The 12,953-nt window shown below is 38.0% G+C and overlaps 2 protein-coding genes across 5 annotated transcripts in view; one reads left to right on the forward strand and one right to left on the reverse strand.

Moving 5' to 3' along the window:
• RPL24 (ribosomal protein L24) overlaps positions 1–12,953 on the forward strand; it is a gene marked incomplete at its 5' end in the record, with an annotated part of 144,625 nt that overhangs the window by 89,989 nt on the left and 41,683 nt on the right. The window lies entirely within an intron of this gene.
• CEP97 (centrosomal protein 97) overlaps positions 1,306–12,953 on the reverse strand; it is a 31,167-nt gene continuing 19,519 nt past the window's right edge. Inside the window, exons 8-11 of the mRNA XM_082625306.1 lie at positions 12,442–12,575; positions 11,231–12,005; positions 7,444–7,519; positions 1,306–5,953 (exon numbers count right to left, since the gene is read on the reverse strand). Coding sequence (XP_082481432.1) covers positions 5,261–5,953; positions 7,444–7,519; positions 11,231–12,005; positions 12,442–12,575 — 1,678 coding nt within the window. The 3' untranslated portion in view covers positions 1,306–5,260. The remainder of the gene's footprint in view (positions 5,954–7,443; positions 7,520–11,230; positions 12,006–12,441; positions 12,576–12,953) is intronic.

A 12,953-nucleotide genomic window follows, 5' to 3' on the forward strand; every position in this document is an offset into this window, starting at 1 on the left:
TTTCTTTTTTGCGGTATGCGGGCCTCTCACTGTTGTGGCCTCTCCCGTTGCGGAGCACAGGCTCCGGATGCGCAGGCCCAGCGGCCATGGCTCACGGGCCCAGCCGCTCCGCGGCATATGGGATCCTCCCAGACCGGGGCACGAACCCGTATCCCCTGCATCAGCAGGCGGACTCTCAACCACTGCGCCACCAGGGAGGCCCTGCAGTTCATTTTATGTCAATTATATTTCAATAATTTTTTTAATCTTAAGGTATATATATCATCTTTTATTTCCTGCTCTAAACAATTTTTAATTAACCAACTGTATTATTGTGCTTAGGATGCCATAATAAAATTCCACTGATTGAGTGACTTAAACAATATAAATTTGTTTTCTCGTATTTCTGGAGGCTGGAGTCTAAGATCAAGGTGCCAGCAGGTTTGGTGTCTGATGAGACCTCTCTTCCTGGCTTGCAGATGGCTGCCTTCTTGCTGTGTCCTCCAATGCCCTTTCTTCTGGGCATGATGCCCAGACAATCTCTTGTGTCTCTTCCTCTTCTTACAAGGATACCAGTCCTATTGGATTACAGCCCCATCCTTATGACCTCATTTAACCTTAATTACCTCTTTAAAGTCCTTACCTCCAAATACAATCACTTTGGGGGTTAGGGCTTCAACATATGAATTTGGGGCGGGGGGATACAATTCAGTCCATAACACCAACTACAGCCCTAACTGTGTCAAATGAGAAGGCTTCTGCTATATTTACTCCCTCCCTCCCTAACACTTTCAGCACCCACTGTTTCAACAGCAACTGGCAGTGTCACCTATGCTCTTTGAGGGATATCTGCTCTTCTCTACCCAGAGAATTCCAGTAAGTATCCTGGAAATAATGAAATTTATACCAAACTAAATTAGCATTCCTTTCATAAGGCTAGGATTGTTTTACGGTAAATTCACTTATATAACAATACTCTGGACCTTCCTTAGAATTTGTATCTGCCGGAATTCCCTAGCAGTCCAGTGGTTAGGACTCCACGCTTCCAATGCAAGGGGCATGGGTTCAATCCCTGGTCAGGGAACTAAGATCCCTAAGATCCCACATGCCACACAGTACAGCCAAAAAAATAAAAAAAGAATTTCTATCTGCAATATGTTCTGAATCTTATTTAATTACCCAATAACTACAAGCACAATGAATAACAACCATTACTACTAATCACTATAATAAACAGATGAATCACTCAAACAAATGTACAAACTTTTTATTTAGAATTAGAGACTCAAACACAAATTAAATAAGTATAATATAAATTAAGCCTTCATAAAACAATCCACAACTACTTTAAATCATCTACTATTTCTATAATAAAATTAAAGAGAAATCTAAAAATAGTGAAAAATCTAATTATTTTTAAAGTCATATGTCAACATTAAAATTATTACAAAACATTCAAAGAAATTTAATTAGAAAATGAACAAAGCCACTACAGAGTGATTCCTGCTATCCACTAAAATGAACTAAGGAATTAAATTATAGTATGATTTCTACTCATACACAAATAAAAAGCACCTTATTTTTAAAAGACAGTTAATTATCTGTTTCTCTCCAAGGCTGTGAGGACTACTCTGTTTACTTGACTTTTAAATTTAATATGGCACAATAGGTTTGATCAATGAAAACAGTATCACTAAAAATGTTTAGAATGTTCCTTACAGACCTTTTATGCTTTATTTCATAAATGAGGGGGTCATATATCTAAAAGTTAAAATATTATAATATTATAATAAACATTCCTCAATAAGGTATGTGGCAAAATAAAAATATATATTAAACAATTACTTTTCATTTACAAGTGGGAAATTGATCAGACTTATTTTATATTTTCCCTTTTTATGTCTTAATTGTCCAGAAAAAAAAATTTTTTATATTTTATGTTATTGTTATAAATCCAACTCTAAGAATTGATGCCCAAAAAACGACCAAGGGAGATAGTATGATATCTTCAGTCCATATTGTTTCTGAAAATACTTATTAAAAGTGGAACTAGACCTGTCTTAAGTAGATAACAGAAAAATACACTATTATGCTGTTTGTATATTTAAAATAATCCAAAACAAAATAAAAGAAAAATCCACACTCAAGAATGGCACCCACATTATTCACGAATAAAGTATTCTGCATATATACTAACAACTGTGAGGCTAAATATTTTCCTAAAAACATGCATATCATAAGGCCTTTTATAATTGAATTTATAAAAACCAAACTGTATTGTTTATATATCAGCTGTCATGATTGAAGCTTTCTGTACATCAGGAGAGTTAAAACTTTAACATCTGTTATTCTGTAAAACTGAAGATGAAATATAATCAAACTAGCTTCTCACTAGAAAATTTTATATATCTCAGCAATCTGTTATACTTCTTGTCATCAAAAAATAGACTCCAAGATGCAGTTATTCTTTCAAAATGTTAGTTTCTACTGCATTACTCTTTAAGAACCATTTTAATCAAATCACATTTCTTGGAGAAAATTCACTTAGGGTTCTGAAAGAATCAGTTGTTTTCTACAAGCAACTCTGCCTTGAGTGGTAGAGTTCTAGCTCTCTTAGAAGTATTTTTTCTCTTTCAAAGAGAATGAAAAATATGTAGAGACTTTCTTACTGACTTACTAAATGTAAAGAATAATAGAAAGTATATAATAAAATTTTGGAATACAATAACGTTTAAGTTTCCGCAGTTTTTTTTCTATAAACTAGCTATAACCTCAGAAAAGTCATCTAAGTTCTCTGTGCTTTAGTTTCATCTTTAAAACAAAGAGATTAGAATAGACAATCTCTAAGGTTCCTTATAATTCTCACATGATATGATTCTGTGCTTCTGAAGGAATATTTAATTGATATATTGAATGTCCATAAATCAAGAGAACCGAACTAAAATAGCACAGCTGAACTAAACCTCTCCTATTAGAAAAACACAAAGACTGTTAAAGCTCAACTTCTCAAACCTTACTAGGCCCGTTCCCTCTTCAGCCAGACCAATAAATAGCCCAGAGTTAAAACCAAATATCTTAGTTAAATAAATTATTTTAATTACACTGTGCCAGCCAAGTCTAGGCTGGGGGTGTAGTTTACATTATTTTCATCCTATTTACATTCAAGATAATCTGTACAGTTAAGGTTGGGGGCTACTTAATATTCTTGCACTTCAAAACCAGTGAAGTTAAATACAGCAGAGTATTAGTCATTATCATATTCTGTCAATTTCAAAATAAAAGTATGTTGAATACCATTTATGGGCTAGAAAAACAACACAAAGGTAAAAAAGAAAATCTTGCTGACAAATGCTGATGTTCAAATGAATTCAGTTGTGTTTTGCCATTTCTCAAAAAAAGAGGGAGGAGATGTCAGGAGAAACCTACTTAGGTAATACTGAACCACAACATTTCAGGAGCTTTTATGAGAAATTAATGTACCATGAAGCAGCACTTTGGTACTAGTGCAGTGCAAGTTGGTTTTCCTTTGTCTAACTATGGGCAGCAAATGAGGCACTTAACTGTAAAATAGAAAAATAGGGTAGATTTAAGAAGAAAATTCAAAATCATTCATAAAAGATAATTAGCATTATTCAAAAAGTTAAAAATTCTACTTTTATTTAACATGCATTCAATGTTATACATGCTTTGCTAGGGAAAATCCTTTGAATGTAAGACTGCTATTTTGTTTATGAGACAGAAAATATTTCCTTTGCAAGAGATTCTGGATTTCTGAGAATGAAATCCAAGTCTTCTCAACCTGAGTGCTACATATTTATAAACCAAGAAAAATGCATCTAACCCATACTGCAGAAATGTTTCTAACCATCAACAAAGTATAACATGTGATCCCTGACTTTATTCTTGGAAGGACCAGCTTTTATTTTATATAACTTCAAAGAAGGGGACCTAGTGACTGTAACTGAATAATGAATACATATTTAGCACCTAAATTTAGAGAACAGTTAAGTATTGCCATAGTTTTAAATCACTGTATGTCCATAGATTGGGGGGAAGTCAGATATATGTTGTTCAATGATATCAGAACATTCTCAAAGATTAAAATATCAAGATTCCAAAAATTACCCTTGATTTGCGAATGCATCTGTCTATAACATTCAAACACGATATTATCATTTCTTCCTGGAGTTACAGACGTATATTCTTTTAATAAGTAAAGAAATAAATGAGGTTTATTTTTTCTTTACCACCATTAAACTGTCTTCTGAATGTGGCACTTTTTCAGAGATTTAGATAGAAAATAGTCCTTAAAAAATGTCATTCATATTCTACCACTGGTATTATTTTAAATGTTCTTTTCTATAAGGCAGAGATCAAGAGTGAAGTAAACGATCATGGGCCTCTGCTGAAAATCATAAGCAAATATAAAGCAGGAACAAAGAAAATGAACATTAATTTCTGGCAATATATTGGCACATAAGTGCTTATCTATGGGGTAAAAAAATCACTAAATGAAAAGATAATAAATGTTTGCTGTGACATTATTCCAAGTGAATGGAGCCTACACCTAAGAGAAATAGTCTTGTGTTGCCTCTTTAAATAAGCTTGACTTTAATTCTGGATGGAACACTTTGCTTCATATGTTAAAACTGATACATGGCATTAACTAAAGTTTTCCATGAGACAATCTAATCATTCCCACTGAAAAATCATATAATCTTACCTCTTCTCCCTATTTGCTTACAAGAAGGCTTCCCTTGACTCATAAGGGAGGAAAAAGGCTTAAAAACACATGTTCTTACTCCAAGGAGGATGGCAAATTTCAGTAGTTCACAATCCTTACATTTGTCATTTATGTTCACTATAACAAACTGCATTCCTCACTACATAATTAATTTCCTCACATACAGAAGAATTAAAATTCTCTTATTTATATCTTTAAGGTAAAATTTTCTATCTTCTTTAAGGTATTCTAGTCTATTTTTGAAAGGAAATGAATACATAAAAACACAGGGACACTGTTGATTCAATTTAGTTGTTAATAAAGTGCATGTGGCTTTCAATATGAATATTGTTTGATGCATTACAGCTTAAGTAAAAAGCTAACTAAGTCAAAATGAAGATTCAGCTTAGTACCTAAGATGTGGAAAACGTGAGACAAGAATATAAATTCTATATAAATAGTAACAAAATTGGGAGAAATATTCTTCTTTCCCAAAAAAAGCCAACTGAAAATATTCTTAAATTAAGTGGACTTCTTCTTCCCAAACAACCAGACGTGCTACACAATAATACCAACATGCAATACCTGAAATGTAGAATTACATTCTGACTGTGGCCCTTGAACTTCTGCATTTAATTCACAATTCTCTGGTGTCTGATTGATTTCATCTTGCAAAGTAGGAGATATGCCATGAGTGTCATCTACAGAAGCACTGTCAGACAAGACATCTAACTTTTCAGGGGAATGAGCTATGTGAAGCTTACTATCTCCCGTCCCTTCATCAAAATGTGTCCTCTCATCAGCATCATCTAGCTGTTGAACCGAAGTTAGATACTGTTCAAGCAGACTATTATCCTGCTCATTGTTTGAGCCTTCCTTACTCCATTCACCATGTTCTTCACTAACATCCCCTATATCTGACTCTTTGCCATGTTTGACTGTGTCAATGGAATTCCCCATTATGGAACTTTCACTACCTTCTGTGGAACTTTTTTCAAAATCCAAAGAATCCTGTAAACAGTGAACTTGTTCTGTTAAGGAGGAATGAAAACCAGAGTCTGGAAATTCTGGTAAGGATTTCTCTTGAGGAGCTTCATCAGGAGCAATGAACCAATCAGAGGTTTGATCAGAAGAGGGCTCCTGACTTTGGGTGAATAATGGAGGGTTAGATGGCACCAGAGTACTTGATATAGGACAGCAGGAACTTAGATGCTGGTCCACCGTCTGCTGCCAAGCTTGTAGAGACCTTACCTATAAACCAAAGGATACAGTTTTACTACAAAGTATAAATCATGCCTGTTTTACAACTGTCCTTTGAGCTTTCTTCCCCAACACTCATGAAGTTGGTAAATGGCAGATGGCTTAACTGGAGTTAGAAATGACCTGACTCCCCTTATCCTTTCCATAGCACCCCCAGCCTAGACCTGGCTGGCACAAGTGGTTCACATCCTTGGTAATAAAAGGTCCTCACCAGCAGAGCAGGGATGGGCCAAAGCAATTCTCTTCCTACTACTGGAAAAATAATCAGAAACACAATAGCACATGTATAGCTGACTAAGTGGTAAATCAGGTACTCGATAAGATACACTATCTAATAAGACAGATTAGATCTGTCTAATAAGACAGATTAGAGCCTATTAATATGAGTAGATTCGCTAAAATAAAAGTCTCATTTTAGATACCCATTTGGGATAAGAGGTTTTAAAGACTAACAATATAGTATATACAACTCTAAAATACCTAAAAATACCCCAAGTTCTTGATAATATGCTTTTACATTTTTAAAGTATAATTAAAATCTCAGAATTTTACTGTAAAATCTGCAACAAGAAAGCAATATATAGAATTTTTTAGTTTCCCTTTGACCATCCTCCAAGGTAATCACCGATAGCAGGTTAATATGTAGCCTTCCAGACCTTTTACTATGTATTTTCAAATATAATATAGGTAAAATCCTATTATAACAAATTTGTTTATAAAAATACTTCCAAAGGGGCTTCCCTGATGGTGCAGTGGTTGAGAGTCCGCCTGCCAATGCAGGGGACACGGGTTCGTGCCCTGGTCCGGGAGGATCCCACATGCCGCGGAGCGGCTAGGCCCGTGAGCCATGGCCGCTGAACCTGCGCGTCCGGAGCCTGTGCTCCGCAACGGGAGAGGCCACAACAGTGAGAGGCCCGCGTAACGCAAAAAAAAAAAAAAAAAAAAAAAAAACAAACTTCCAAGGGATTATTATCAAGACGTATTTGTTGGGATACAATAATAGTAAAACCAATGGTTTAGGGAACTGTCCCTAAAGTGTGCTACTACAGGATTCAAACTCTCTCCCTGGAAGTCATGTGTACCTTTTAGGACATGCATATTATAGCCATCACACACTATTTCAATCACCTTTCATTCAAATAGTCTCAAAAGATAAAACAAGATAGCTACATGAAACTTCAAATTGGGCTTTTTATTTCTACTGGAAAATTATAACAATATCCCTCAATTTAGTACTTTCCTTCAGTGTTAGAGTTCTTTATCTCTCTGGTCAAAACTATGAAAATATTTTTCTTCAGACTAAATAAAATGTAACAAAATTCACTGTCCTAGTTCAGAGTTAATGGCAAGGAACACAAACCACATCCTTAACCTTGAGAAAGCGTGCTTACTTTTTACCTGTAACTACTCTATGATTATCTCAGGAAATCTAGAATTTTTCTTTTTTCACACAGTAGGTAATTCAGCAGGAGGGAGCTTACCTGGTTCCAAAGGAATCTGACAGCCTCTTCTTGTACAAATTTTTTAATACGTTCTTCATCTCTTTCTTTTCGTAATCTACAATAATTCAAAATCCATTACTGATACAAGAAAGGGTGCTTTGAATTGTACTTCTTGTTATGACGAATAAACATATACATTGTAAAGAGATTAATATTCTAATAACAGTCCTTTCCACTTTTAGAATATCTAAGTGAAACTTTAGTTTTAAGCTATGACTCAACATAGAAGCCATATAAGATGTGACTGAAATTCAGATTATACTGGTTCTACAAAGGATTGCCAGTAGTGAAAAATAAAATATTAAATGCCTCTTTATCTGGCCTCAATTTCCCAGCCAAACATACCAAAGGGGCAGGAGCTGCAGAAAGGATCAGGACCACAGTTTGAAACACCCTATTCTAAGAGACCAGTAGGACTAATCACATCAAATTTCACATACCTGTTTGCCTCCTGACATACTCTTTACTATCAACAGAACTTCCCCTCATTCATTAAAGTTTTCACTCTGCGCTCACAGCCCCCCTCTCTGTACTTAAACTAATCAGAAACCTAAGGTTCTCTTAGCTATCCATTATCTCTTAAACTGTCACCCCATTTTGTTCTGAACCTCTGATCTACTTTCTCTAGCCCCCCAAAGCCCTCCTACTGTGCCATGTGGGACTCCCGAATTATAGTCAGCAAACTCCCATATACACTCAACCTCTGTAGCTCTCTCAAGTGGCAGCTACTTTTTTCACTCATACATCAGGGTCAGAACGTTGCTTCTCACTGCTGTTTACAAATGAGTCTTAACCTTCCTCCTTCAAGAACTCCAGCCATCCTGCTAAATTTCCCAAAACTCTTTTTCAAGTACTGACCTCCCATTATCGGCCCCCATTTACTGAAGGCTCAGCACTAGTCTTTTTCTCTGCCCTGTTCCCCTTGTCATTTCTAGAGCTCTTGACATTCACATGGATGCTCTATCTAACAATAATCCACCCCTCATCACTCATCCTCAGTCCCACTCTAGACCCAAGTTGGGTTTTTTTTAACAGCTTTATTGGAGTATAATTGCTTTACAACGGTGTGTTAGTTTCTGCTGTATAACAAAGTGATTCAGCTATACATATACATATGTCCCCATATCTCCTCCCTCTTGCGTCTCCCTTCCACCCTCCCTAACCCACCCCTCTAGGTGGACACAAAGCACCGAGCTGATCTCCCTGTGCTATGCGGCTGCTTCCCACTAGCTATCTATTCTACATTTGGCAGTGTATTAGACCCAAGCATTTTGACTACACCATTTTCGAAAATTATTTCAAGCACCAACACAAACCACTATGTCCAATCCTCCCAGTTCACTTGTTCTTGCCATAATCTGCAACAACCTGGACGACCAATCTTCATCTATGACCACCAAACAAATGACCCCTTTCTCTTGCCTTTCCTTCTACCTCCTTTAAATTCTGAGATCCATCATTATGATCATTCCCCTCCCAAATGTCATCAGCTCCCTTGCCCCTCCCTCTCTCCCCTACCATGTTCACCTGGAAAAAAACCCATTCCTGGCTGAACCATGTCCAAAATCAGAATGGAACAGCTGAGAGTTGTTGATGAAAATCATACAGTCTGACCTATCGTTTTGCACTTTAAGTTTTTCCTCACCCTGTCCAGTTATCCTCCTCCATTCCCCTTATAAGTTCACTTTTAAGATGAATACCCCACACCTCATACCTCTCTTAAACCTCCCACATCCTCCCCCCTCTCCTCACTTCCAAGTGCTGACTGCATCTTGTATATTATTGGAAAAGGAGAAACAACCATCAGACAGGACTTCCCTATCCCACCATCAAACCTACCACCTTACCTGCTCCTACTTCAGGCTACTCCCTCTACTTGTGCACTGGACCTCTTCTTCTCTCACCTTCTCAAGAACTTCCATCCTGCACTTCTTCTTTCTTTGCTCTGCACCATCAGTTCTTCCTTCCTTATAGAATCATTTCCATCAACACATAAACCTGCTCTATATCTCCCATCTTTAAAAAAGAATCTTCTTAAGTCCAGATTCTCCTCAGGCAACCACCTACTCTCTTCTCTTCCTCACATCAACACTTCCCAAAAGTTGGCTACCCTCACTCTTCACCTCTCGTTCACTACTCAATCCTTTCCAAACTGCCTTCATCCCACTACACACTGAAGCTGCTCTTAAGAAGCTCATTGGGCAGGAAAAGGTTAACTCAACAGGACTGGGGTGTTTGAACTCTGCACATTCTAAAGACAGGACTAGCCTTGACCAGCTCCTGAGAGATAACCTCCAAGCCCTTGGAATATCCTGCCTGATAAGAGTATCTTTGTACATCTGGGACCTTGGTTTATGCTAACAGTGTACTTTCTGGTGAATACCTGTTTTGTTCACCTGAGACCCTGGGCCACAGTGCATCAGTTTGACCTTGGCTGGGGGCTGAGGTCTGAGTAGTTAAGGTCAGTAACATGGGCACTCAATGCCTAGGTGACTGACCCCCAATAAAAACCCTGGATGCCAAGACTCGAGTGGGCCTCCCTTGAGGTTCACATACTCCATATGTGTTGTCACACATCGTTGCCAGGAGAATCGAGCCCCATGTGTACAACTGCACTGGAAGAAGACAACTAGAAGCTTGTACTTGGTCTCTCCTGAACTCTGCCCTGTGTGTCTTTTTCCTTTGTTGATTGTAATCTATATCCTTTCACTCTAATAAACCATAATCATGAACATAAAGAATAGCTTTCTTGGGCTCCCTGGTGGCACAGTGGTTGAGAGTCCGTCTGCCAATACGGGGGACATGGGTTCGTGCCCCAGTCCGGGAAGATCCCACATGCTGCGGAGCGGCTGGGCCCATGAGCCATGGCCGCTGAGCCTGTACGTCCGGAGCCTGTGCTCCGCAACGGGAGAGGCCACAACAGTGAGAGGCCCGCGTACCGCAAAAAAAAAAAAGAATAGCTTTTTTGAGTCCTGTGAGTCCTTTTTGCAAATCATCAAACCTGAGGATAGTCTGGGGGACCCTCAACACAGTCACCAATAACCTCCAGCTGCTAAATCTAACACACAGTTCTCTGTCCTCTTACAGCACCTCTCTTCTCTTCTGAAACGCTTCCCTGTTGGAGCTGGGACTCACACTCTCCCAGTTCTCCTACCACTCTAGCTGTCCCTCCTCAGTCTCTTTTATTGCTTCCTCCTCTCCCACCTGATAATATTAATAAATACTGCTGGTTACAATACTAATACTCAGAATAAATCTATGAAATCCTAATTTTCCTGAGTTGACAGTCATGAAAACGTGTGAGCCATGGAATGAACAAATAATTTCCACCATAGCCCCCAAATTTTAGCCCCTTTTAAGTCCCTGCTATTTTCTTTAATTCTTATGTCACCTACTGGGTTCTATGTAGACTTTCTCATCTTCTCATTTTTATACTTAAAATTCAGTTTTTCTATATTTTCTGTACCTCCCGTGTTTAGGTATATAGATGTCCATGAGGCATGCATTCATTCAAAATTTACTGCTATGCTGCATCTATGTTCCAATTGCTGTACTACAGATGAAGATGCATATGGCAGTCCCTGCACTCAAGATGCTTTCAGTATATTGTAGGAGACAAACCAAGAGTGGCAACATGGTATGGAAAGTGTCCCAGTCCCAAAAGCAGTGATTCAGTGTTCTGAATCAATGCTAAGAATCTGACACCCCCAAACCAACCAAACAGCATTCAAACTGTAAAAGTACTAAACAGGGACTTTTCACCCACCTCCTTATTTCATCAGTTAGGCAGACAATGTGCTCCTGCATCCGGCGCAGCCGGATTTCATAGCGTACATCTTTAGCTTGTGGGTTGTAGTTTCTGGCATAAAAGCCCCGCCAATAGGCCTGAAGCTTGGTGGCTGCTTCATTCAATTTCTGAAGGGCAACTTTATTTTGTCCCAGAGTAAGAGATCTGTGGGTTAAAACCCTGCAAGGAAGTTTCTCTGAAGCTGTTTGAGACATGGTTTCTTCACTGTCTGGCTGCATATGGAAGACATTGTGTCCAACTGACTCAGGAAAAGATGTAAGACTGTGGGTGTCATCCTTTATGAAGGCATTGGTTACTGTTGGCTCAGGACAAGGTAATAGCCCATCTTTCTCATTTACCTCTGTACTAATAGCACTTTTTGTCATCTCAACAGAATTCTCATTTGCAGCCCAAAAAGCCTTTTCCCCTTCCTTATCAAAGCTGTTGTTTTCCGGACATTTCACAGATTCATCTGCAGCACCATCATCTTCTAGGCCCAAGTTAATGTCTTGCAGCCTCAGCTCAACTGTAGGTGACACTGGAGAGAGTCCTGACGCAACTGGCATAAAAGTAGACTCTGAAGAGAGAAGACTACAGTTTAACTTGTCTTCATCTGTCTGGATGTCTTCCAGGTGCAGGTCATTTCGAGAATATCTTGTAGTGTGTACAGAGGCTGGAAAGTTATTCTTAACAGCATATAAATGGTCATCATTACTGCTTATCCCAACCCAAGAATTGACCTGGATGACGGGTTCTAAAAGAATCAACAGAACATCATTTAAAACATTAAATGTTTAAAGAGGTATTTTTTCAGTTGGATCCTTTTAATGAACTCTAATCCCTGAAATATAGTAAAGTGCCATGAAATGATTTCAGTAATTTCCTCCAATATGCCTAAAACACCAAACCAAATATTTTTAAGAAAATGAATTCTTGCAATGGTCATAAGAATAATCAAAATACCAGGTCATTTCAAAAGGTAGCAGTCCTCTGAACGTTTTCAAAAATTAGACATATAGTAGTTATATATGTCTATCTGTGTATATACATATATATAAAATATAAGATCCAAATGTTCACTTAAGCTAACAAGTAAAAAAATCATGAAAACATGTACTTTTTTTGTTTTATGATACCAAACAGATCAAACAACTTGGAGAAAAAGGATCAGAGATCAGTTTACTTCTTACCACTTTCCTGGACTACCTGGCAATCTTGAATGGGGCTGGAATGCTCCGGTACAAGGGATGCCCTTGTTTCAACAGAAGCAAGAGAAGACGACTCTTCATTTTGGCTCTGGTTCATCAACTGCCTCTGGTGAAACCTAAAAATCAGTAACATCTGATGTGATTTAACACAAACCAAAAAGAAAGCTTTTTCTGCTTCCTTTGAAGTGTAACACTGTCAAAAAGGTAGAAGTTTACAAGCTTTCAAAGTATATACCTTTCAAAGGCAAGAATATAAAATGGGAAAAAGACAGTCTCTTCAGCAAGTGGTGCTGGGAAAGTTGGACAGCTGCATGTAAATCAATGAAGTTAGAACACACCCTCACAGGGGAATTCCCTGGTGGTCCAGCGGTCCCTCTACACTCTGACTGCCGAACACCCAGGTTCGATCCCTGGTCGGGGAACTAAAATCCCACAAGCCACTCAGTGCAGCAAAAAACAAAAAACAAACAAAAAAAGAACACACCCTCACACCA

The sequence above is a fragment of the Mesoplodon mirus genome (assembly GCF_964341445.2).
Source record: "Mesoplodon mirus genome assembly, chromosome: 6".
Taxonomy (NCBI): domain Eukaryota; kingdom Metazoa; phylum Chordata; class Mammalia; order Artiodactyla; family Ziphiidae; genus Mesoplodon; species Mesoplodon mirus.